Source organism: Mchenga conophoros, linkage group LG6 (assembly GCF_057382185.1).
Source record: "Mchenga conophoros isolate Kocher_MC1m ecotype Shallow Benthic linkage group LG6, M_conophoros_male_GT1.1, whole genome shotgun sequence".
Lineage (NCBI taxonomy): Eukaryota > Metazoa > Chordata > Actinopteri > Cichliformes > Cichlidae > Mchenga > Mchenga conophoros.
The window spans coordinates 36109075-36133028 of NC_140531.1; the positions used below are offsets into that span (position 1 = coordinate 36109075).

Below are 23954 nucleotides of genomic sequence, written 5' to 3' on the forward strand. Positions count from 1 at the left end.
TTAATTCCCACCCAGATTTTAACATTTCCACGGTGACACTACGATCTGTTGATTGATTCGTGTAACGATGCACTAAACTCTTTGATTTTCCTCCACTTAAACTGATACCAACTTGTCAGTTGGTCTCTTGGCTGTGCGCCACTGAGCGCGTAACGCAACGTATCCGCGTAAACACGTGCGGACATTGTGCAATGCATCAGGTCAATCGATCGAGTGAAGGTATTTTCTGTAATTGATCAGAAAAAATTTGAGTCTGGATATTAAATCCTGGAGGGGGACTTTTGGTGCCAGTTCGAATTAGGGTTAATAATTTGAAAACCTCCCAGTCAAAATCATAAAGTGTCACAGTGCATTGTCTTCTCTGTAGCTTGCCATGACTGGGGGCGCATGTCTTGAAATCTAAACAGAGATTAATTTGAGATGCTGTGGAGACAGACATAGATCCTCTGAGCATACAAAAACATATGGCCCAGTGCGCTGCTGCTCTGTCCCTGGAAGAAAAAAATGGCAAGAGTGGTGGGAATAATGGGCAACTCTGCTCTGTACCCTGTGACTGTGCTTGTGTGTGTCAAAACCTGTGTGAGCTTGTGGCTCGCTTTCATTATAAGCTGGATCAATTCATTGTTTTAGGGTTTGTTATGACAGCTGTGCCATAGTAGACAGCAGGCATGCAGCAGGGATTACAACAAGTGACACTTGTATTATTCTGCTATTAAACACGAAATGTACTTTTGACTCTGTCGGCCTGTAATGTTTTTCTCCGCACGTGGTCAGACTGCCTGTCCTTGCTGGTGTATAAGAAGAAAGGGAAGGAGAAGGGCAGCGGCCACAAGGAGAGGCTGAATGTAACACTGGAGGTAAGTTAAGCAGCAGAACAAAGCCTGGCTGTCTCTGATCTCAAGTGCAGGTGCTCTGTACTGGTAGCAGCTCTTTAGTAGTTCTCCTTCACATAAATAAGCCTTTCTAAGCTACAGCTTTTAGGAGACTGCTGTCTCTTCTAGGTACTATAATGTAAATGCCACATGGATAGATAAGGGTAAAGTGGGTTTTGGAGTAAGCTGCTCAAATAGTCAAAAGGGAACTAAAGATGAATAGGGGCACTTTCTGAAAATACCCAATAGGGATGACTCATACTTATTTATCCTCTATATATTAAAAAATAAAAGCAACTTCAAAGTGCACATCATCAGTATCTGAATGAACTCTTTTGTAGAAACAATGTGATCTCATCAGTAAACTGACACCAAATGAACTGGAGGTTTACACACGCTCTTGTAAAATAAACAAGCTGTTTTCTCTGAATCGAGATCTCACTCGTTGATATTACAAATCTTTTTGAGCTTTGGTGTCATGTCACCAAAAAGCTAGAAAAGTATTACACCTGATGTCAGAATTTCATCTATCTGACCTGAGTTACTCCAGACTAGATCTGTTCCATCTCCATTCAATTTCTAAGGAGCATATCAGTAGTAAAACGCAAACTCTACCTTTGGTTTACTCTGCTTCTTCAGGGGATCTGTGGCGTGGAGCCAGGGCTCGGATACGATGGCGTGTCCTACACCCTCTCCATCCTTTGCTTGGCACACATGCTGGTCCTTGGGTTCAACAACCGGGACACCCTGCTGGCCTGGGATGCCCGCATCCGCTACAGCTTGGGAGAAGGTCAGTGGTTTGGCCTTGTGTAGGTGTAGCATTCTCTAAGTAGAATAGTAGCTCTAGTAGTTGTAGTTATTGTCTCATGACTGCTCATAAGAGTATTTTCCTTGATCTCTGTTGATCTGACCAGAAGCTTACTTTTAATAAAAAATGTGTGGAGAGACAGAAATTTCAGCAGATTCTACAGACTTAATTGACTTATTGTCATTATTCACTGTTCAAATACTCCTTTTTAAAAATTTAGAGCATTGTATTCTTACTTATCTACTGAATTGAATTGAATTGAATTTCTCACACTGCAAACATTAAACTTTGAAAGTGATCCTCTGTGTGTAAACTTGTGTAAATACATCCCAATTTCCTCATTATAAGGGATATTGAAAAGTAAAGCAATGATAGAAATATATCACCGGTACAGTTTAAAAGGAAAACAAAAACTATTCCAGCCGAACATTTCAAACAGCCATAAATACGAGTGTTTAATCTATTATTTAAAACTCTCAGTTATATCTCAGTAGTTGGCCTAAAATCATCCCGCTGAGAACTTTCAGAAACACTCTGATCCTGTTCAATGTTTCTCCTAAACTAGTCTTATTAACCATCACCAATATTAATAACTTATTGAAGCTCGGGTCTAATTTTGAACAGCCATGCTGTGAGATGAACTGATATTTCTTTTGAGCAGCACCAGCTGGTCCTATCACTGCTTATATTTCTAAACATTTCTCTGACCATGCAATTCATCCTCCTCCTCCTAAAATATCACCTTCAGGATATTTACAAATGTCCATCTTGTTCCTTAATGTTATTATCCACAAGCATTCTGATCCTCCACCACTACGTAGAAGTCACACAGTGTTATCTACCTTTGAAATCCACAAATGGCCGGTTCTTGATTTGCCTTTTAGGTTGTAATGTCACAGAGCATTATTTTTTTTGCCAGTCTAAGTATTAAGATTAAATCTTAGAAATATTTTGGGTTAACATCACTCAATAAAACTGAGCACTTTTGTTTTCTGGAAACTATCTCCCCTCAATTTACACTGCTGTTTAAGCTGCCAGTTTTTTAAAATTATTATTTTTATTATTTTGCTTTTGCCTGTAAAGCTCCCTTCTGTTTCACATTATTTCATCATTGGAGTATTTAGCTCCTCTCAAAGCCTCAAAGCCTGCTTGTTGCTCTAGCTCTTCGCTCAGGGCGACAAAGTGAGCTTGATCTATTACGTCTTTACATAATGTTTCTTTGAAAGTGTTTTTTTATAGATTTTTAGATGATTTATTTCGTGCTTAGTCACCTACACGGTGAAGGATAATTCCTATCATTTACTTGGCTCTTTCACTCCCATGCTTGTACTCTGTATGTGGCACTGTGCAGTACATGGCTTTGAGAGGGAGAGGCAGTCCTTGGCACCGCACTGGGGCCATCTGCACAAACTGGGCAATGACAAATTGCAGCCTGCCAGGCTTAAAAAACTGCTCAATCATTATTGCCACAGTCATCAGTTACGTGGTGCATATGTGTTTATGCACGTGTGTGTTTTTATGCTCCACCTCATTTGTTACGTGATGGATGTGCTGCACGATCAGTGGCACTTTAGTTGTCTGCAGCCTAAGTGATTCGAAGCCATCATGATTGCATGGCCATGAAACGCTCTTTTCAAATGTCTGTCTTTCTTCTCCCTGCCAGTCCACAGGTTTAGCGTCAACGTTGAACCAGGTACCAAACTGGAAAGCGGTCCTGCGTCACTCCACCTGTGCAACAACTTGCTGGTCCTCACCAGAGGCCTCCCTCCCGTCGTCGTTGGCCACTGGAAGTTGTCGGCGTTACGTCGCTACGGTGCTGTGCCAAATGGCTTCGTGTTCGAGGGAGGGACTCGGTGTGGATATTGTAAGTATCTGGTGGACTGAGAAGCTTTAATTTATTTAGCCCTACAGCCTGCACCCAGAAATGAAACACTCTGACATTACCAAGTGAAAAATCATCACTCGCAGTGCCGTACTACATCACATCCTTTGATGTTATTATTTGTTATGTTTTAGTGGATGATGTCAGATCAGAGATTACAAAACTTCAATGCGATCTCAGTCCCTCAGAATCAAAGACCTTTATATGTTCAGTCAGGTGAAATCTGACATTGTCGACATATAGACATGAAAGGGCTTGTACGTTGACAAAACAGGCCCACATTTATAAAGTGTTCTGGAGCTTTTGATCATGTTACATGACCTTCCTCAGCAGATGAAACTTCCCCTTTTGTCATGAAATTACAGATGTTTTTCTTCTTTTTCTCCATTCTTGACGTATTAGCCTAAGCTGAAAAGTTCATTTTGGAAACTGTAGTTGAGAAAACAGTTTCACTGTTCATTCAGTTGCTGTTGCGCTCATTGCTTTCAATCATATTCTATTGCAGTAATTTAAAGCTCCAAAAGAACTACTAAATGAACTGACAGTCCATTTAATACGTTTTTTAAAAATTTTTAAATATAAAATCATACAAGGTGTGAGCTCGAATGACCACAGAGAAAACTGTGCCTGGTTAATCACAGATTGTGCTCGTCCTCTAGAGACAACCCGAGTATATTCACGGAAATTCAAGGTCTCACTCACTCAAGTGGAAATTGCACACTGAAGGACGCAACAGAAGAAAGTCACCGCCCGTGAGAATTCATTCAGCCACCAAAGACAGATGTTCATCTTAACAATACTTGAAGCTCAACTTTAAAATCTAACCAACTGTTCTTTAGTTAATTCTTTGGTCCAGAAACAGTTGATGAGTGCACAATCACAGCAGCAGTTCCACTTTTAAAAAGGTCTTTACTTAGGTTAATATAACCTCCTTTAAAGTTTGCTTCAGTGCTCACGGGTTAATAGAGCTGTCACACTAACGCTAACACACCTTTGCAAAAACGTGATTTATTATAAGTGTTTATAGCGTAACTATATCCACTTTCTATGTATGAACCCTCCACACTGCCCACCTGCCCACCAAATAATGGCATGTATGTGTGTGTTTGTGTTGTTGCCAGGGTTTAGATATCCTCTGAATGTCCAGCTCATGTGGGCATGAATGTAAAGAATGACTGGCAGCTTTATGTTTTTAGGTGGGATGTGTGTGTGTGTGTGTGTCTGTGTGAATTAGAGAGGGAGGGGCCAGATACATGGACAAAGGTGATAATGGAACCTGTTTGAAGTTTTCAAGTTGCTGTCACCCAGGTATCTGGAAATACAAGATTAAATTTTTCATTTAGTTAGAACTCTTTGTCCTTGTATGCTGCTTTGCGATTGTCTGTGTTTTTGAGTGTGTGTGTGTGTGTACAAGAATAACCACAAGGTCTGGTTTCAGTGTTCTGATGAGCAACATCTATAAATACCAGTCACTCCCCTGTAGTGGACACTCAGCCAGTCACAAATTCCCTGGTGGCTGCATGTCCAATCATAGTTTTCCCCTTCATCTGATCTGCATATTACCCAGCAGTCACAGGGGCAGTAGGAAGAGACTCTCTTGGCATAGCACGAGAAGCAGAAAGATGTGAGAGTCGAGTAGGCAACTGACATTCCTTGCATGAGTGCAAGGTAAAGCGGAGTGTTAGTTTACATTTTCACATGTTTATTTGTAGTTGGTGAGTACATGTGACACGTCCACACCGAGCAGTAGTTTTGTGGAGTGCAGGCTTTCAACATTTCGCATCTAACTCTACCAGACACCTCGCCAGAGCTAATCTATAGAGGCTATAACGAAAACTGATATTTTTTTGCAGAATGAACATCATATTTTTGGGCCATGCCTTGTTCTCTGTAGATCCTCTTGTAAATGCTCTCATGAAACTGGAAACAATGCTTTCTAAATAAGCCAGAAGAGCCACACTTTAACGTCAACGAAGGAAGAGTGGTACAGTGGTTAGCATTCTCATATCTAGTGTCAGTGTCACTGCTGGTAGCATGAGGCGACACCTACAGATGTTGCACAGGCAATCCAGCTCCTCCAGGATGGCACATCAATACGTGCTACTGCCAGAAGGTTTGTCTCCCAACACAGTCTCAAGAGCATGGAGGAGATTTTAGGAGAGAGGCTGGAGATCTGTCAGAATACTAAAAAAAAGACCTTCAGTGGCCCTCTGGTGTGAATGTCTCTGACAAAACCATCCAGGACCAAACTTCGCCTGTCGCCTGAGGGCCCGACATCCTCTATGGACCCTGCACCTACTGGCTAGCACTACTGGAACTGGCAGGTCTACCACTGGGACCCTGTGCTTTTCACATATTAGGTTCTCCCTGTGAACACATGACAGGCCTGAAAAGGTCTGGAGAAGCCATGGAGAATATTATGCTGCTTATAACATTTTGTTGGTCACAGACCTCTACAGGCTAGAGAATGGCACACTGACTGCCAGGTATCAGGATGTGGTCCTTGGACTTACTGACAGAGCATACAGTGCTGCATCATGATCCACAACAGGGCCCGGCCTCTTGTGTCAAGAGTGCAACTTTTCCTGGATGTTGAAGAAATGAATACCATTAGTCCCTGGCCCACACCTGCCTGAACTAAATCCATTTGAACACCTCTGGGAAATTATGTTTTCATTGTTGCCAGGCATGCATACAAGCATGTGGGGGGCATACAAACCAGGCAAAATGGCCTAGCCTGCTGAATCTTTTTTCACTTTGAATTCAGCACTCTGCAGGCCGACAAATTTAATATCCATCAAATGACGTGGTATTTTTTCGTTCCTAACACATTACCCAGTCCATATCAGTATAAATATCCAGCATGATATTTTTCCCAGTTGAGATCTAAAGTGTTTTCAAACTGTTCCCTGAATTTTGCTTAAGTTGTGTGTTTTCTGCTGCAAATATTGTGCAATTCCTTTACCACTCTATGCTTGGGGATACTTGGTAATAAAATATGAGTGTATTTAGCTCTACTCGAGTTATCAGTCTCATTAAATCTGTTCAGTAAGCAGAGGAAATTATACTGTTTATCACTCCGCTTTTAATCATGGACAATCTTATGATCTCTATTCATCATTGGAGAAATCACAGCGCTCTTTCACAGACCAGCAATTTTGTGTGGTCCTCTTTGTAAATTTTAAAGGTTCCCAGAAGATTATTATAACATCATCAGTGCAAAGATGTGCAAATGCATTGGAATAATTATGCTAAATGAGACTAACAGTTCTGTGGCCCTTTTTTGCTACAGAAAGCTGGTAGAACTGCTCTTGCTCTTGTCAAGTCCTGCAGTACTTTCTGCTGCATCTGCATTTTCAAAGTCGGCTTCAGAATTAAAGACATGCACTGTAGTAATGATGACAAGCCTTTTTAGTGTCATGGGCACTAATCATGCACACTCAGATAGCCAACAGACCAGGCGGTCCTTTGGGATAGCAGTAATCAGTAATCAGGTCTTCACGGTTGCCTGTTGGGTGTGTGCCTTGGGTTGTAGAGTCACATGCATGCACTTTGTAGCAGTGTAAAGTGATATCAGAGCCCCTTCTATTAGATGTGATAATGAGGCCACTGTGTTCTGTAACCGATGATGTTTGGAAGAGAGCCTGCATCTTAGCTGGATGGATATTTCCTGGCTTATCAGGGCCGCACATGTTCACGGCGACCTGGTTACACAGAAACTCACGCACATCCACACACGCGTCTTTATGCACACATGCAGAGACGTAAATGACGCTCCGCAGAGTTTGGATCGCCGTCAAGTCCTGTGATCCAGATAAAAGCAATTTTAAGCTCACATGCTATGTCAGCAATTGTTCAGTGCCTCTCAGTGGGTAATGGCACACCCACCCCGATCTTGTAGTATGTTAATGCACGTGTTACAGCATTTTTCTTTCGTGTCGTACATTGCACACTTTTTTCCATCCTTTAGTTTATTCCCTGTTCTCTTGATGAAAGGGCATTTTAAAAGTAAATCTAACTTTAGCAACTCTCTTGTCTTTTGATAAAGTGTCAAGTGATCCACAGAGGTTAAAATGTCTCTTGCTGTCTCAATCTGTCATTAGAAATGATTTTTTTCTCTTGAAGTGAAACAGTCAAAGCCATCGGGCATCCTTCAGTAGACTGGGTGTTGGATCAAAACCAAACAATGAAAATCCAGCAGATATTAAAAACAGACTGACTGACTGGACAAGTCTTCTTAAAATAGTTTTTAGTTAGTTTAGATGAACACAAATCCCCTGCACACAGGAATGTTTTTTTTCTTGTTTTCAGTGGAAAACGCCACCGCAACAAGCAAATAAAAACCTGTTTCTTTGAAGATGAATTGTCATACAGCAGAGTTTTGTAAATTTGTGAGAAATAAATGAGAAGTGTGTACAAAAAGGTCTCATCGCTACAACAGCCCCAGAGATAATTGCAGAAAAAAAGAGTTTATTTCAACCTAACATATACCAGTTACTCTGACTGCTACGATGTGTCTTCTTTGTTTAAAGGGGGGCTAATATTATGCTAATTTCCACCTCCGTATTTTTTTTGTATGATTCATAGGTCTAATAGCTCTGACTCAGGGAAAATGCAACACATAATTCAGCTAATGCATTTCCATTACATTTAATGTTCAGTGGTGATATAAACGAGAAACTCTTTTCAATTATTCAGTCTGAGGAGCCACACGGTCATCTGAAAGCATATTGTACCAGCGCTCCTTATTTATTAAAGGAGGGGGCACAATTTCTTTGTGACATTTGGGTTTTTCCTTTAAGAAAATTACTACTATTGAAAATACATTTAAAAGACTGAGTGGCATTATTTAGGACTGAATGATGTTATCATGCCAATAGATTGTGTGTACAATTTTCTGTTTGGGATTCTGAGCTGCTTTTATATTAACAGCAAACTCAGTTTCATACGTTTGTTTTCTTTCTTAGCCAAAACCCTGAGTAATGCCTTGATTTATGGCTGTTTCCCCCCCCCCCCCCCCCCCCCTAAATGTTTGTAGCGTGAAGTTTTGATGTTACATTATTATTATTTTTTTTTTTTACTTATTTTTTCCCTTCCTTTTGTTTTCACTGACATCCACCTCTGTGTGGGTTTTATAGGAGAGTGGGAGCTTGAATTGATAGACATGTAACCTTTAAAAAAATAGCTTTGCCTTCACAGCAGGCTTCTGAACCACAGTGAATATTATTTGACCTTGTTTAAAAATGTTTCACTCAATATTTCAGCAATTTACTACAGCAGTTTTCTCACTTCTGCTGTCTGTTATATTATTTATTAAACTGCTTTTTATGGTATACACATTATCTCCTCTTCGCTTGTCCAGGGGCTGGTGTTTTCTTCTTGTCCTGTTCAGAAGGAGAGCAGATCAGTTTCCTATTCGACTGCATCGTCAGGGGCATCAACCCCAGCAGGGCACCACATGGCCTGCAACCTGACCTGCCAGGTAAAAACACTTAGAAACTGCAAACAGAACACAAGTGAAATTTGTCAGGAATATGTTTACAAAAGTGTGCAAGTAAAAAAATGTAGGTAAAAGATGGACAGGCCTTGGTGATAAGACTGTGGACAGCTGTTGTGGTGGTGATGTGTTTTACTTTAGTCCTTAATAGTCCCACATTTTCAGAGGATCAGAAATAATCAGTCTGTTTGTGTAATTTTATATATGAGCCCGAAAGCAATGCCAGTATAAACTGGGATAGCTAGGAAGCTATTATTTCCATGTTTAGAAGAACAACTTCCAAACAAGTCAAGGACACTTGACTCGGTTTGTGACTTCCATGAAAAGATTTACCGCCTGTTTCCTGCACATGTTTAACATTTGTGTCAGGCGCCACAGTAACAGAAACACCACATGCTTTATGCCCCCAAGACTCATGCTGTAGATTAAGGGTGTCATTCCTTTGTGTGTGACTTGTGCTTTACTGTAATATATTTCTAATTCCACAGTAATTTTTGCTCCAGGAACTGAATAGAGAGTTTGAATAAACATTACCTTAGCATCAACGTATAATTTTTACAGTTTGTAGTGAAATGAACATTGACACAGCATTGCACATTAGCTAGCATTACTACACTTTTTCTGCATTCAAACTTAAAATAGTATGTCTTTTTTCACCCGGACCCATTTCCCCCCCAGTCATCCATCATACTGGAAGTCTCTGAAGAATTATTTATATCTCACATGTCAGTAAGCACAGCGCTGTACTGAAGTTTTATACCACTGAGGACAAATATCAGTCCTAAGACTTGTTCTTCTTTAACAGCAAGGGCTTTGCCAGCTTACTAGGACAGGTTTTTATCTGCGTTAACATTTGCATACTGAATCTATGCTTTTCCTCATATTCTCTGCCTGTTGTTGTTTCATTTCTTTGTGTATTCCCTCTTTAGATTAGCTGAATTATGTGAAATCATAGCCAGGAATAATAAATATTCTTGAACTCATGCATAAGACAAACAAACAAAACAGAAGAGCCAGTGATTAAAAACATTGCTCCATAGCCCCCCAGTACTGTTCAGTAGCTCCAGAGGATACCTTTAAATATAGTGTTTAGGTAGGTCTATACATTTCTGAACAGTGACAAAAGTTGGAAACTATGTATAAGAATGACTCATGAAAATGTCTGTGTAGGTTCTCAGTCATCAAGGTCACGGCAGTACAAAGAGCCTGGAAAGAAAGAGACTGGACTTCTCTAAGTTTCTTTTTCCTTTCCAAGCTCCTTATACTCATGAAAATGATAAATGCAGTACTGTTCAGCTAAAGCTGCAAATTCTGCACTTTAAGCCCACATTCATTACATAACTTTATGCGCTACATATTTTATTTTTCGCTTACTATAAATCTATATTTAAAGATAAACATTGCAAGTGCAAATACTGGTATTGGAGTAAAACATGTGTACAGACAAACTAGGACTAGATCAAACAAAATCAGGGCAAATAGCTGTGTGAATGCGTTGAATATCTGGGTCAACCAGTTTGACAGGAATGGGGGAAAAATGAATTCCAGGTTGAAAATAAACCAAAGTTTATTCCAGCATTAACCAGCCTGCGTCATCAGCTATGAGGCCCACTGTAACCCCACTGTGACATTCAGTGCTGAGAACTGGCTATAATTAGTCAAGTAGCTACGTTAGCAAATGTTAGCTGACACCTCACATAGTGTAGTGAAGAAACTTGGCATCTATATATTAGCATTAGCTGCTGGAGTCCAGGGAGTAGAGTTCCAGGTGTTAGGTTGTTGACACCTATACAAGCACCCACTGACCCACTGCAATGTGCGGACACTGGCGTGCACACACACTGGTGCGCACACACAAACAGGAGCCATGCTGCCCCTCTAACACTCACTCACCTCTACAGTATGTATATATAGCAGGAATTAGGAGTGTAATTAGCAAGGTTTTACACAAAATTAGTGTTCTAACAGATTGTCGAGGCGCCTATAGCGTCCTCGGGAGATGTTAAATTTACAAGCTGTTGAAAGAATTAGATGGACACACACACACATGCACACACACTCATATTTTAAAGAGCAGTCTGATAAATGCAGCAGATGTCTTACAACTTTAGTTTTGATTTTATACATTTTGTATTAAGATCACAGCAGCATCTGAAATATACTTAACACAATGAAACACTTTATTATTGTGCTTAAAAAAAGTCAAATGTCAATGGCCTGGTGTTTTATTCTGCAATGTAACTTCATGTGAAACTAAAAGCACACTCCACCATTCAGTAGAACCACCTTTCGTAGTAGTAACTTGAAGTATAATTTTCATGAACTTATTAAATCATCTCATTGTTGTGGACGAATTTCGGCCATGTCTTCTTTACAGTGTCGGTAGATTGAGGTTTGTAGGTGTGTCCTACCTTTCCGCCCTGTTTCTGCTCCCATCCCGAGTTTTAGATTTGTTGCTGTCATCAACTTAAAAGCAAAAACAAAAACAATGAGCTAACATTTTTCATTAAATAGTAAAATGTCTCAGATTTCTGTGTTGTAAAGTATGGCTTAATGAGATTTGCAAATAACTGTTCATTCAATTATTTATTTACGTAGCAGATCCCAGTGCCGATCCAGCTTCAGCAGAGGAACGAATCAACCTCGAGGCATCAGTGCTGGAGAAAAGACTGAGCATGTTGTCTCAGTGCAGCTTAGCAAGCAGCACAGGTACGTTATTTTCTAAAGTTCACCTCAGCTTATACAGCCAACACAACTCTTTTCATAATGTTTCATAAGGAAAAATTGCATCATCTGAGGACCTTCAGATGTTTCTGTGAACTATGAATCTCTTTCACGTTGTTGCTCCGTGCATATTTGGACCGCTGACCTGACCACACAGTCGTTTAATCCCTGCTCTATATTCATGCTGCTATTTCGGGATTTTCATCGTAATTATGTGTGTACATATGTGAATGTCAGTATAGTCAGAGCAGATGATTCATGTCTGCTGAGAGTTAGTGAAATAAATATTTCCTTTTCCTGCCTGCACTGATTAGCAGCACCTGTTAATGACCTGTACTGTAATTAATGAGCAGATGATTGAACACTGACTTCACAGAGTTGTAATAATTTGCCCACAGCACCAAGTTAAAGGTGTGATTTATATATTATTGATTAAACATCACTATCTGCAGTTTAACTTGGCGTTTGGTGCTTACAAACTGATTTATTTCAGTGTGTGTCTCACTTATTACTCATTACAGTCAATTACCTTTCTCTCCCTCTTCAGCCTCCTCTTACAGCTGCAGTACATCTGTTGCTGGAGATGACCACAGCAGTATTTCCAGCTCTTCCTCCAGTCAATCAGATGCGAGCTATGGAAGCAGACTTCCAGTGTGGGCGGAGCCATTAGGCAGACTGCACCTCTCCAGTGAGACAGCTTCAAGCTCTTCCACGCTGAAAGCACTGGCCAGTTCAGATGACCGGCTTTATTCTGCTGTAGTGGGAGGCTCCAGGAGCCATCCCTCCTCCACCCACATCCATCCTCGCGGTCTCCATGACAGCGGGCGGCAGAGTTCATTAGACAGTGGGATTGGGATAGCAACAGGCAGCCACTCTTCTTACTCAGGGAGCTATTCCTCATGTACGGGGAGTCTGGACATGGCCAGCGGGGGAGTAGGGGAGGAATTTGGCTCGGTGGCCAGCCTTCCTCCTGCTCCTTCTTTTCCTTCCTCACCTCCTTCTGCACCACCGCCAACTCCTCCTTCTTCTCCTTTTCAACCCATGCTTATCCCAGAGGGGAACACAGCCTCCTGTTCCTGCTCCTCCAGATCTGCATCTCGTACATCTCGAAGGCATAGTGAAGAATACCGGATTCCCAGTCTGCTTAGACTGTGGTATGATACCCCCAGGAGTCTGCTCCGAGCTCAACCTCAAAAGAAGCCATGGTCCCACGGAGCCCAGTCTGAGCTCAGCAAAGACAATAAGAGCAGTGGAGATGGAGGTGATGGTCAGGGACAAGGAGGAGTGATGGCTCAGCGTCAAGTCATGATGCAGCGCTCACACTCCTGGGGTAGCGAGAGGGCGCCCTCTGTGGACAGTGAGGGGAGGGCCACACCCAGACCCTTGTTGGTCCCTGGAGGCTTGTTTAATGCAGAAAAGCAGGTACAGGGAGGGTCACAGTGTTTCACTCCCTCATTCTGTTCTCTCTGCTGTTTCCATAAAGAAACAAAACAAATGAAATACTAATAATTACCAATCATTAAGTTAATCACTCTTGCTAATCATGCTATACTTTGCCCCCACTAATGCAAATCTCCATAACTCACTAAATAAACCCACTATGGCGTATTTCTATTCTTATGCTATTAAAAGAGATCTTATGTAACTCTCCTGTGTAAATAGGCAAGAACGTGCTCCCAAGTAGAGTTTGGAAGTTATGGGAATAGGAAAGAGAGCAAGATGACTATAAGTGATATTCCTGAAAATCTGGGACCTGTTGTCAAAAATATTTAGCTCTACTAGAGTTGAGGTACCTCAGTGAAATTAGTAGAAAATAAATAATTCCCTGTCTAATAAAAGAAAACCTTCTGTGTTCAAACCCCTATTTGTGTGAAAGTACTGAAACATTATTATTTATTATTGCATTTAAAGAAGTATAGTCAATCATTTTGCAGAATAAGACCCTGAGTTACTAAAATACAACACAAAAATATCACTCGCCAGATTTTTTCCTGCTTTCAAAGAGACATTTTAATGTCATCATGTCTAGAAAACATATAAACAATTTCATCATGTAGGTTTTTTTTAAAAATTTCAGCTTCATTTGTATTTTTATTTATCTTTCAACGGTAAAAGAATCCTCAGAAAACTTCCTGGATCAACGTCAAGTAAAGGTGACTCAAATCTGTCTGTAACTTAAAAAACAGACAAATCAACCACCTTAGTGCAGCAAATAAGCCTGAATCACATCCCTCAAAGGTTCAAAAACACTGGTTTTATTAATAAAATCTATAATGTTCTATTTTATGTTCTTTAATTAAAATAAAAATAAACCACAGCTGTTAATGCTGTGATATATATGCAACATCTGCAGAAAAAAGTTAAACTATTGTATTTACATCCACCTATCAATAATTCTATGTAGACCGAATACTCCAATTATCTATTTAGTATTTTTTCTCTTTAATGTCAGAAATTCTGTTGCTAGTAAAATCAAGAGGAAAAATATTTAAGAGCTTGGATTAAAACAGAAACTTGCAGTGGAAGTTAGTTGAAAGTGGAACACCAACACCTGCTAAAATATACCCTTAAACAGTAATTTGGTGACTTTTTTAGTGGGTTTTCTTTTTAAATTAATAGCACCAGAGATCTCAACTTAAGTCTATTTTAATAAGTCTATGGTCTATTTTCCTAAAGCACTTTTCCTCTGTTTGCCCTCTGCTTCACAGTATTACATAACCCTGCAGTGTTTGCAACTGATGCAGCAGCGCTTCAAGCAGCAATTATCTGGCCTTTTCACATAGACACCACTACTTGCTTTGGAACTAATGACTAACTTGGGTGGCTGCTTTTGTAATTGTGATTTACAGTACAGTCAATGCTTTAAAGGATCATTAGGAAGCTGAAAAAACTGTGGAGGGGAGAAAAAATCTGCCAGAGGAGCAGAAAAGTAGGAAGAATGAATTTCTCTATAAAATATTCTGTTCTGTGATTCAAGCTGAGGCGCTCTAGCATTGCAAACCCTTATCGATGTATCACAGGGCTTTAGGGACAAAACTTTTTTCCTTTCATTTGTTTTAAAATGTGATTTCTTTTTCGCTTCGTTCTGTTCTACAGTGCGGTGCTTTTCTGCACTTGCAGCATGCTTCCTGTGTCTCTTCCATATGGGCAGTTTAGGGTCCAAATGATTTTAGATGCCTTTGGCCTGAAAACCACAGGGTGAGGAACCATGGTGAGAAGACTTAGAAACAGGCAGAAGTATGTGTGAACCAAAGCCAGGTTCTTCTCACTGTGAGGTGACAGTTCCACCCGCTGAGCCACTCAATCGCCCATATAGGAAAACAAAATCAGTGTGGGTGTCTGTCGCACACCTGTCTCGAGCTGGCGTTGTTTTTGATTTTCATACTTTTGTCTGAAACCTCAAATGCTCTCAGAAGAGACTTTCCCACATTGTGTGTAATTAATTTTTTGATGGGTTGTGAAAAGCGCTTCCCCCTTGTAACAGGCAAATTATCATCAGAACAGGAGAGGAAACAGCATGTCTTGTGATTTCTGACAGGTTGTGTAGGAGTGTGTGTGTGTTCATTATACAGCGTGCATGCTGCAGAGAGTGAGAGGGAGCAAAGGGGACTGAAAAAGTTAATAAGTAGTGATGAAACTGGCTGAAATCCTCAGAGAGGAGAATCCCACTGTGTGAAACACAAATGAGTTTTCCTTATTTTCATTCCTCAAGAGTTGGTGGTTCAGTGTAGCAGAAACTCAGCGTCCTTCATGTTTGGTAATGGTTAGAATACCTAAATTCTAGGGGTGCAACGATACTCGTATCGATATTGAACCGTTTGATACAGTGCTTTCGGTTCGGTACGCATATGTATCGAACAATACAAAATTTGTAATTTATTTTATCAACTTTCCTTCTGACGATGCTGTCTGTGTTGAGCGCTCAGTGAATCTGCGTTCGACTACTCCGCCTAGGCTGCACTGTCGAGCGCAGATCCACTGAGCGTTCAACACAGACAGCATCGTCAGAAGGAAGAGCGCAGGGCAAGCTAGCGAGACAGAAGTTAAGCTCTCCTTGCAACATGGCAAATTGAACCTCCCCCACCCTCATTCAGATCTGGCGTTTGGAATTATTTTGGTTTTCATGTGACGTATGACCCTGAAGGTAAGCGCGTCATGGACTAAAGTAAAACAGTATGTTGGATGTGCCACGCAATGCTCAATTACATGGGTGGGAACTAGTGTGTTAGCGCAGTTAGCTCGTTAACATGTTGGCTGTCTAGCCCCAAGCAGGGGTAGCTCGTTAACGGAGATTTGCCGTGTTGTGGCGTTAACGTCATTTCAACGAGATTAACACTGGCAGCACTAGTGGGAACACAACGAATATGACTGCAAATTTACGCCGACATCATCCTAGTGCAAAGACAAGTGGAAGCAGACAAAAACAACAAGCATGCATGCTACAAACTTTACCCGAGTCATTTAGACAGCCGTTAGCACATGATTCTCCTTATGGGGACCTGATATGTTTAATATTGTGGCGAGCTCAGACAAGGAGGAGACGGAGGTATCGTTTGGTCTTGCTTCCCGTGAGCTAGCCAGGGAGCACAGCTGTTTATTGACATCTGCAGAAGAACACTGCCGCTAGCTAACTGCTCAGCGCAGCAACCGCACAGCAACAACAACACACAGAGCGCCCTCTGACCCCGGAAGGACACACCGTCGCAGCGAGAGGGCGTCACTCGTCACTATGGCAACATAAACAAAACATAACTGTACAAACAGAACCCCGAACAGCCCTGACCCGCTACATAGCCCCCACCTAAGGGGTCAGTCGTCCCCGACGACCCCATTACCCCACACAAAGTCCTGCAAATGTCCAGGTGCCTTCTTTTGGCGCACCGGCCGGTCACGACCGGCGGGGGAAAAGTCACTCGGGTCAGAACATGGGGTGCCACCATCATCCCACTTCTGACACCAATGTGGCGAGCTCAGACAAGGAGGAGACGGAGGTGTCGTTTGGTCTTGCTTCCCGTGAGCTAGCCAGGGAGCACAGCCGTTTATTGACATCTGCAGAAGAACACTGCCGCTAGCTAACTGCTCAGCGCGGCAACCGCACAGCAACAACAACAACACCACCGTCGCAGCGAGAGGGCGTCACCCGTCACTATGGCAACATAAACAAAACATAACTGTACAAACAGAACCCCGAACAGCCCTGACCGCTACAATATGCTGCTGAGAATATAGCAGAGGTGTGGACTCGAGTCACATGACTTGGACTCGAGTCAGACTCGAGTCATTAATTTTATGACTTTAGACTTGACTTGAAAAAATGTTCTAAGACTTGTGACTTGACTTGGACTTTTACACCAATGACTTGGGACTTGAATTGGACTTGAACCGGTTTACTTGAAAAGACTTGATATTTTACCCCAAATATAAAATTTAACATGCATATTATATAGAGATTGAAAATGTGACGTCATTCACGGGTAGAACCGCAAAGGATTCTGGGAACTCGTGGCAAGCGGTACTAGCGCACGCAGGCTTTCAATTAAAATCAGTTACACAGCGATAAAAAGAAACACAAAAATGTCAAGAAGCCGTTGTATTATTAACTGCAATAGCCGGTCACATGACAGCCACGGGAAGCCGACGGGTAAAGAGATCGGTTGTTATCGGATTACGTCGTTGAAGAGAAATTGTTCGAGCCATGTTTCCGAAGTAACAAAGACGCGACAGATGGCCTGGATTGCAGCCATTCAAAGACCAAATATAACATCCCAGAACCCTCCAGCTCACAGGTTAGTCTGCTCCAAGCATTTACACGAAGGTCAGTGTTTTTTAGTAGTTAATACGTCATTTTTCTTAACATAATTGGTGATATAGGTTACAAGCAAGTCTGGCGCTGAACAGAAATGGTCGCGCTATGCTCCTTTATTTATTGTGCATAAATAGTGAATTGTCCTGACACAATATTGCGTTTCGCTTCTGTTATTATGGTACATTGACAAAAACATATACTTTTATTCACAGGATAAAACAGGTTTTTTGTATCACTAATTGCCCAGTACGATTACAGCATACAGTATTGTTGTCACTGCTACATTTCTGTGATGAACCAGAAATTATTTCCACTACTAATTAATTACCGTTGAGCTCAAAGGTCCTATTAATAAACGGTTAACGAATGTGTATTTATGACGACGATTTGTGAGACTGGTAAACTTATGATACGTACGATGGTCTTTCGTTCGACACGGTGCGTTTCAAGGTCCTGCACCCATCTGTCGGTAAACTGTACCTGGGCTTGTTGCAGTGACCTGAAGTTACTAAACTTCATGAGTGTATGCACTCACTCCAAGAACCGTATGATTATAAATATGCATATAAATATGCTAAGATGAGATAGCTGACTTCATCTAACTAGCAAATGTTTTCCAGGCTACGTTGGTGATACAGTTTTTTTTAATGTGTATGATATTTTTGTCATGCGATTTTAAAGCCGGTCCTACAACCGCATCCAAGAATAACATGCAGCTTATCTCAGAACTGTCGGTGAAAATTATTCTTGGAGCTAGGTTTAATTGAGCTGCATTTTAAAGAGGTGCAATTTCACAATTTGTGTATATTTTCTAAGTTCACTTTTGTCATGTGTTGAGAAAAACACAGATTTTAAAATTACATGGTCTAATATTTACATTTAGCATATAACTGCAACATGCTTTTTTTCGTTGTTTTTTTTTTTTAAAGACTCGAAAGGACTTGAAATTCAAAGTTTCAGACTTGTGACTTGACTCGGACTTTTACACCAGTGACTTGAGACTCGACTCTGACTTGCCTGACATTACTTGAGACTTGACTTGAGACTTGCAAAACAATGACTTGGTCCCACCTCTGGAATATAGCCCAGAAGAAGCGTATAGTATAGCTTTAGCATATAGTATAGATTTTGGAAAGAGCCATTTCTCTGTAATAAACTCTCTTTTCCAAAGATGAGTGATTCCTCAATCAGATACAGGGCTGGCAAAATCGCTAGCCCGACGTCCCGGGGCTAGCGATTTTTCCAGTCGGGCTACCAAAGATCTATCTCTGCCCTGCCCGTCGGGCTATTGTAGGAAGGAAAAATATATGTCAATGCTTTTGCATTCTTTCGGAAATGTAGCTGGGTAATTATGTCATTGGCATCGGTGAGCCACTGCCAATATGTGACATATTGAAATCGCGTTTGAATTTGCGCTTGTTTTTTGCTTTCACTTTGCAATCGCGCACTGTGTATAGAGAGCGACAGCACTGATTGGTGAGTGATGATAATTTGCGCACCAATTCCTCTGACATAGTCTTATCAATCGTTAGCTTACTATGCAAACATGACAAGTGAAATCTCCCGCAGCAAGCTTAAACATATGAGAGGTTGATCGCGCAGAGAATCGCTGACCGTTATGTGAGTGCGTGTGTAAAAGCAGCAGGATATATATTTTAGTTCTGCTGAGCCAAATAAGACAGGTCAGGGTGAAGAAGTGACAGCCAAAGAAAAGCTTACCACAAAACGGAAAAGTTATGACAAATCAGACTATAAGGCAAAAAGAAAGTGCAGCTTTATGGTTTCATGGACAAAAGAATTTCTGTGGCTGCAACCAGGGCTGCACATAAGTGGTCCGCAGGTGCGCATTCGCTGTCAAAAAAACCCAAAAAAAACGCGCACAAGATATGAAGTTGCAACGCGTGTTTGCATACATAAGATTTTCTGGAGGAGGACAGACATTTGTTTAAAACTCTTAAAGATGTCGAAGAAGCTCCTTTAAGCAATTACTTTGGTGTTCCTCCACCTCCAAAGAAATGTCAGAAGGAGTCCGAACCACAAAAGAAGCACGTATTCTCGGAAAAGTGGTTGCAGGAGGTGAGCTGGCTTCAAACAAATGATGAACGCACAGAGATGTGGTGCGGAATGTGCCGTGAAAATCCCACTCTAGCGGACAAAAACAGTGCCTTTTATATGGACGCAAACACGCGTTGCAACTTCTTATCTGGTGCGCGTCTTTTATTTTGACAGCGAATGCGCACATGCGGACCACTTAACACTTAACTTAACATAATGTTCTGCCGGGTGTGTTGTTGGTTTTCTCTCGATTTCTGAGTCGACAAGCGCCTTTGTTACTGGGACCAGTCATTTTAAGAAAGGCCCCCATTAGAACCCATGAGAAATGCAAGAAATGCATTATTGCTCAGTCTGCAATATCTTTCCCAGAACAAACACCAATTGCAAATCACATACTAAAAATAAACCTGAAAAATCTGTTTAGAACAGCGTACTATGTTGCAAAGAGTGAACTACCACTGGCAAAATTTAGCAGTCTTTGCAAACTTCAAAAAGCAAATGTCCTAGATCTTGGTTCCACTTGTCTCTTACCCGAGACTTCAGTGGAAATTTCAAATTCAGGATCTGACACAGACTGATTCATGTCCTACACAGTTCTTACAAGTTCATAGAAATTTCTGTTCAATTAGAACCAAGTATTTGAGTTGATGATTGTAATTTTTATACAATGTTGTAATTTGTTTTTCAACAATTTTTTGATTAATGTTTTGTTTCCTTTACAATATTATACTTTAATGTATAATATTGTAAAGGAAACAAAACATCAATCAAAAAATTGCTCTCTTTTTTTATTCGGGCTACTTACATTTATTTTGGGCTACCAAAAACTGAAGAGTCCCTGCCCGAAGGGCTACCAGGGATTTTGAAATTTTGAGAGCCCTGAGATATATTTATTTTTTTAATTACTTTTGTTTCAGCAACATTAAATTTAAAAACTGTACTTTTGAGTTAAAATATATATTTATAATTTTAATAAATGACAAATTAAAAAGGCATGAACATTTTTTTTGTATCGAAAAAATATCGAACCGTGACACCAAAGTATTGAACCGAACTGTGAATTTTGTGTATCGTTGCACCCCTACTAAATTCACGTGTACCATCATGTCTGTTGAGACAGACTGTATGATGGATAATATCTGTGAAACTCCAGCCTGCTGTGTTATTAGCTGCTGAGGAGAGGAGTCTGAGCCAGCTATCCTTTAGTCTGCCTCTAAAGATGTCAGCTCTAACCTCTCAGCTCTGCAGCTTTTTTTCCTCTTCACCTCTTGTTCTCTGTTCCCCCTTTTCCTAAGTCTTTCTCCAAACCAGTTTATTTTCAAGCCTCTTTGGCTATAGCTATTTTGCCTCCCTCCTCTGCATCCCCTTTCTCTGTACCTTAAAATCATGCCTTTTTCCTGAATTTTGCAGTAAAAGCAATTAACCGAGCCTTGACAGTATGTCCTCTTATCTCCCACCCAGTGCAGTCATGGTTTAGACAACTACATTACACAAGAGCAGTGGCGGTCAGTGAGGAACACAAGCTACACGCAGGTAAGATTGCATCTGCCCATTTTGGCTTGTGCAGGGCAGGAGCCATAAAATTACTTTTGTAAGATTAAAGCAGGTCTTCAGCTGCAAGAATACTCTGCCCTTTGGAATTAGAAGGGTTTCTGCACTGATTATCTCTAATGATTGCATCTTCAGTCACAATGTTAGAAAAAACAAACAAACAAACAAACCCCAAATATGTATAAAAGCCAGGGGGAGTAGAGCTATTACCATTTAGTCAGCTGTGATAAAATAAAGAGGTTCACCTCACACAGATGTTGCTCCCAACACAAGCGTATTGTTTTTTTGTTTTGTTTTGATGCTATAGAATTAGATTTACTATAGAAAATTCAAATTCTGCTCGGAAACAAACACTGTAAGTAATAAATATTGTTAGTGGAAATGGCAGACATTCGGTCTTCTGTTCATGTATTTAAACAAGCATCCTGCAGTGACTGTTTTGACCTTTCCAAAAAGCAAAGTGGTCATTAAAATTCAAATAAACTAATAACACTCAGACAGTTGTATTTTAAGGTCTTTAGAGACTTGCACAGTGATCAGACGGGTATTTGGACCATTTCTCTGGTCTCATAAATAGATCTTGGATGTCTAACCTGAACGACTCTATCCACATCATGCCACAGCATCGATTGGGTTAAGGTCACGATTCCTTGAGTTGGCGATTCACAAGCATTCATTTTCTTCTTTTTCAACCTTTCATAGTTACAGTAATTGGTTTAATTGTTATGTGAATTACTGGCCTGAGGTACCAAAGCAGTCCCAAACAATATATATGTTGTAATCTACAGATGTGAGGGCTATAGGTCTGTAGTCCATGAGTCTGTCTATATCAGTCTTTTTGGGCATAGAAATGATAGCGGAGGCCTTCAGACAGGTGGGAACGGTGGCATGAGTCATGGAGAGTTTGAATAACCTGATGAGGATCCCTGCCAGTTGGTCCGCACAGGCTTTAACCACAGTCCCTGGGATGCTGTCCGGCCTTCCGGGATTCACCCCAGTCTCCTCCTGACCTCATGTTCCTGGAGGTACAGGGGGGATGTGCTGGGTGAAGGGGAGGTGGGGAGCAGGGTGAGTCGTGGAGGGGTGGTCTCAAACCAAGCAAAAAAGGTGTTGAGCTCCTCTGCAAGTTTGAGGCTGCTGTTAGATGCTTGTGCTGTTTCTACTCTTGATAGGATTGGCTGTCCACCATTACACGAAGAGCACGATGCTCAGTACTAAAGAACTCAAAGGTAAAAGCTCAAAGCGCCCGCAGCAATCTCTTCACATTAAAGTCTCTGTGTATGTGTCCACTATAAGAAAAAGGAAAAGTGTTAAAGGAAGGTCACTACAAACAAAATTACTGCTCTCTACATAAACATTTCAGTCTGATTCAACACTGCAAAACACTGACTGCTGAATGTCTTTTGAAATAACTTAATTTGAAAGAAAAAGGCAAAACACACCAAAATCCTAACTGTAAAGCATGGTGGCAGGGGCATCATGGCTTCGGCTGCCTTGCTACCTCAGGGGCTGGTCACACTGGGATTATGGAGGAAATTTAACAGAAAAGTGTCAAAGCTGTAGTTTATGACCTGAAGTGTGGGCAGCTAAGGTGATCAACAAGAAAACAACCCAAAGAAAAGAAATAAACCAAAAGAAAGGAACTGTTATCAAATGGTCAAGCACTGGCAGGTACTGACCTTCATTTTAATGAGCTGTTCGGACATGACCCGAAGAGTGTTTTTAAATCAAGACATCTCAGAAATCTTTGTCCTGTTTAACCTGCTCATCATCATACAGGAAACATCTGATACAGGCTGCTGCAGCTAAAAGAGGCTTAACGAGTTACCAAGTTAAGAGCTGACTTCTTCCATCTGGGCTGTAAATAATCACTACTTGTCTGAAATGAAGACAAAAATACAACTGCTTTTTGGTTATTAGTCAAACTGAAAAACTTAAAACATCAAGTTTTCATTAATATCTCTATACCTACACAACGTTTATGCTCGAAAAGGAGTAGAATGAAGTTTTAACTTTAAACCCCCCTTTTTCAAATTCCATTATTTACTAATCAATATTCAATCGATTATCCCAATGAACCAAAGCAGATACCCTTAGGCAAGGTTATGGACATGGATTCAGAGAGATGCAGGTTCCGAATTCTGCTTGTAGTGTGTCTAAAAGATGTGTGCATAGTATGTGGATTGTAATGTAGTGTCCCTGCAGATAAGCCTGTGGGGGTCACAAAAAGTTGGCAGGCAAACGAATTCTAGTCTATGCTGAGGCTATAGAACGCCTTTAATAGTGACGTCTCAGACGAACAACAGTGAGCGCAGTAGCCCCACCTGCTGTTCACACCTTCTATTTGCAAGCACCAGCCAAGCTTGAAGACGGGCTTTAAAGAGTGGTCTTAAAAGGGTCTTAAACATTGAAACATCGCATTTCAAAGTGAATGAACTGAGAGGATGCATAAAAAGACAGTAGCAGAGTTGCTACTCTTGCAGAGTCCAAGAATCAGTGTATGGAGCTGATTATGGGCATACTAGGCCCCTTTAAGGCCATTAATAAGCATAATTGCATGGTACTTTAATACTCTGAATGGACGACAAAACGCAGCTTCGAATGTTTGTCTTTAAAACTGAGCTGTAAATTGAGACGTTTTTGATTCAATTCAAAAGCACTTTAAGGGAAATCTTTAAAATAATTGTTTGTGTCCCGTATGTTTTAGACTGACAGCTCTCCACTGATGCACCTGACACCTTCTGCAGATTCACAAGGTG

At 40.9% G+C, this 23954-nt stretch overlaps 1 protein-coding gene across 6 annotated transcripts in view; it reads left to right on the plus strand.

Moving 5' to 3' along the window:
- LOC146573196 (protein Dok-7-like) overlaps window positions 1-23954 on the plus strand; it is a 28240-nt gene that overhangs the window by 417 nt on the left and 3869 nt on the right. For 2 of the 6 annotated variants that reach the window (XM_085277839.1, XM_085277841.1), the window contains exons 3-10: window positions 775-857; window positions 1512-1662; window positions 3344-3544; window positions 8925-9044; window positions 11658-11768; window positions 12331-13205; window positions 21106-21177; window positions 23903-23951. In XM_085277839.1, coding sequence (XP_085133965.1) covers window positions 775-857; window positions 1512-1662; window positions 3344-3544; window positions 8925-9044; window positions 11658-11768; window positions 12331-13205; window positions 21106-21177; window positions 23903-23951 — 1662 coding nt within the window. Of the gene's footprint in view, window positions 1-774; window positions 858-1511; window positions 1663-3343; window positions 3545-8924; window positions 9045-11657; window positions 11769-12330; window positions 13206-21105; window positions 21178-22367; window positions 22425-23902; window positions 23952-23954 lie in introns of all 6 variants that reach the window. The other 4 variants (XM_085277842.1, XM_085277844.1, XM_085277845.1 and 1 more) reach the window with 3 other exon arrangements.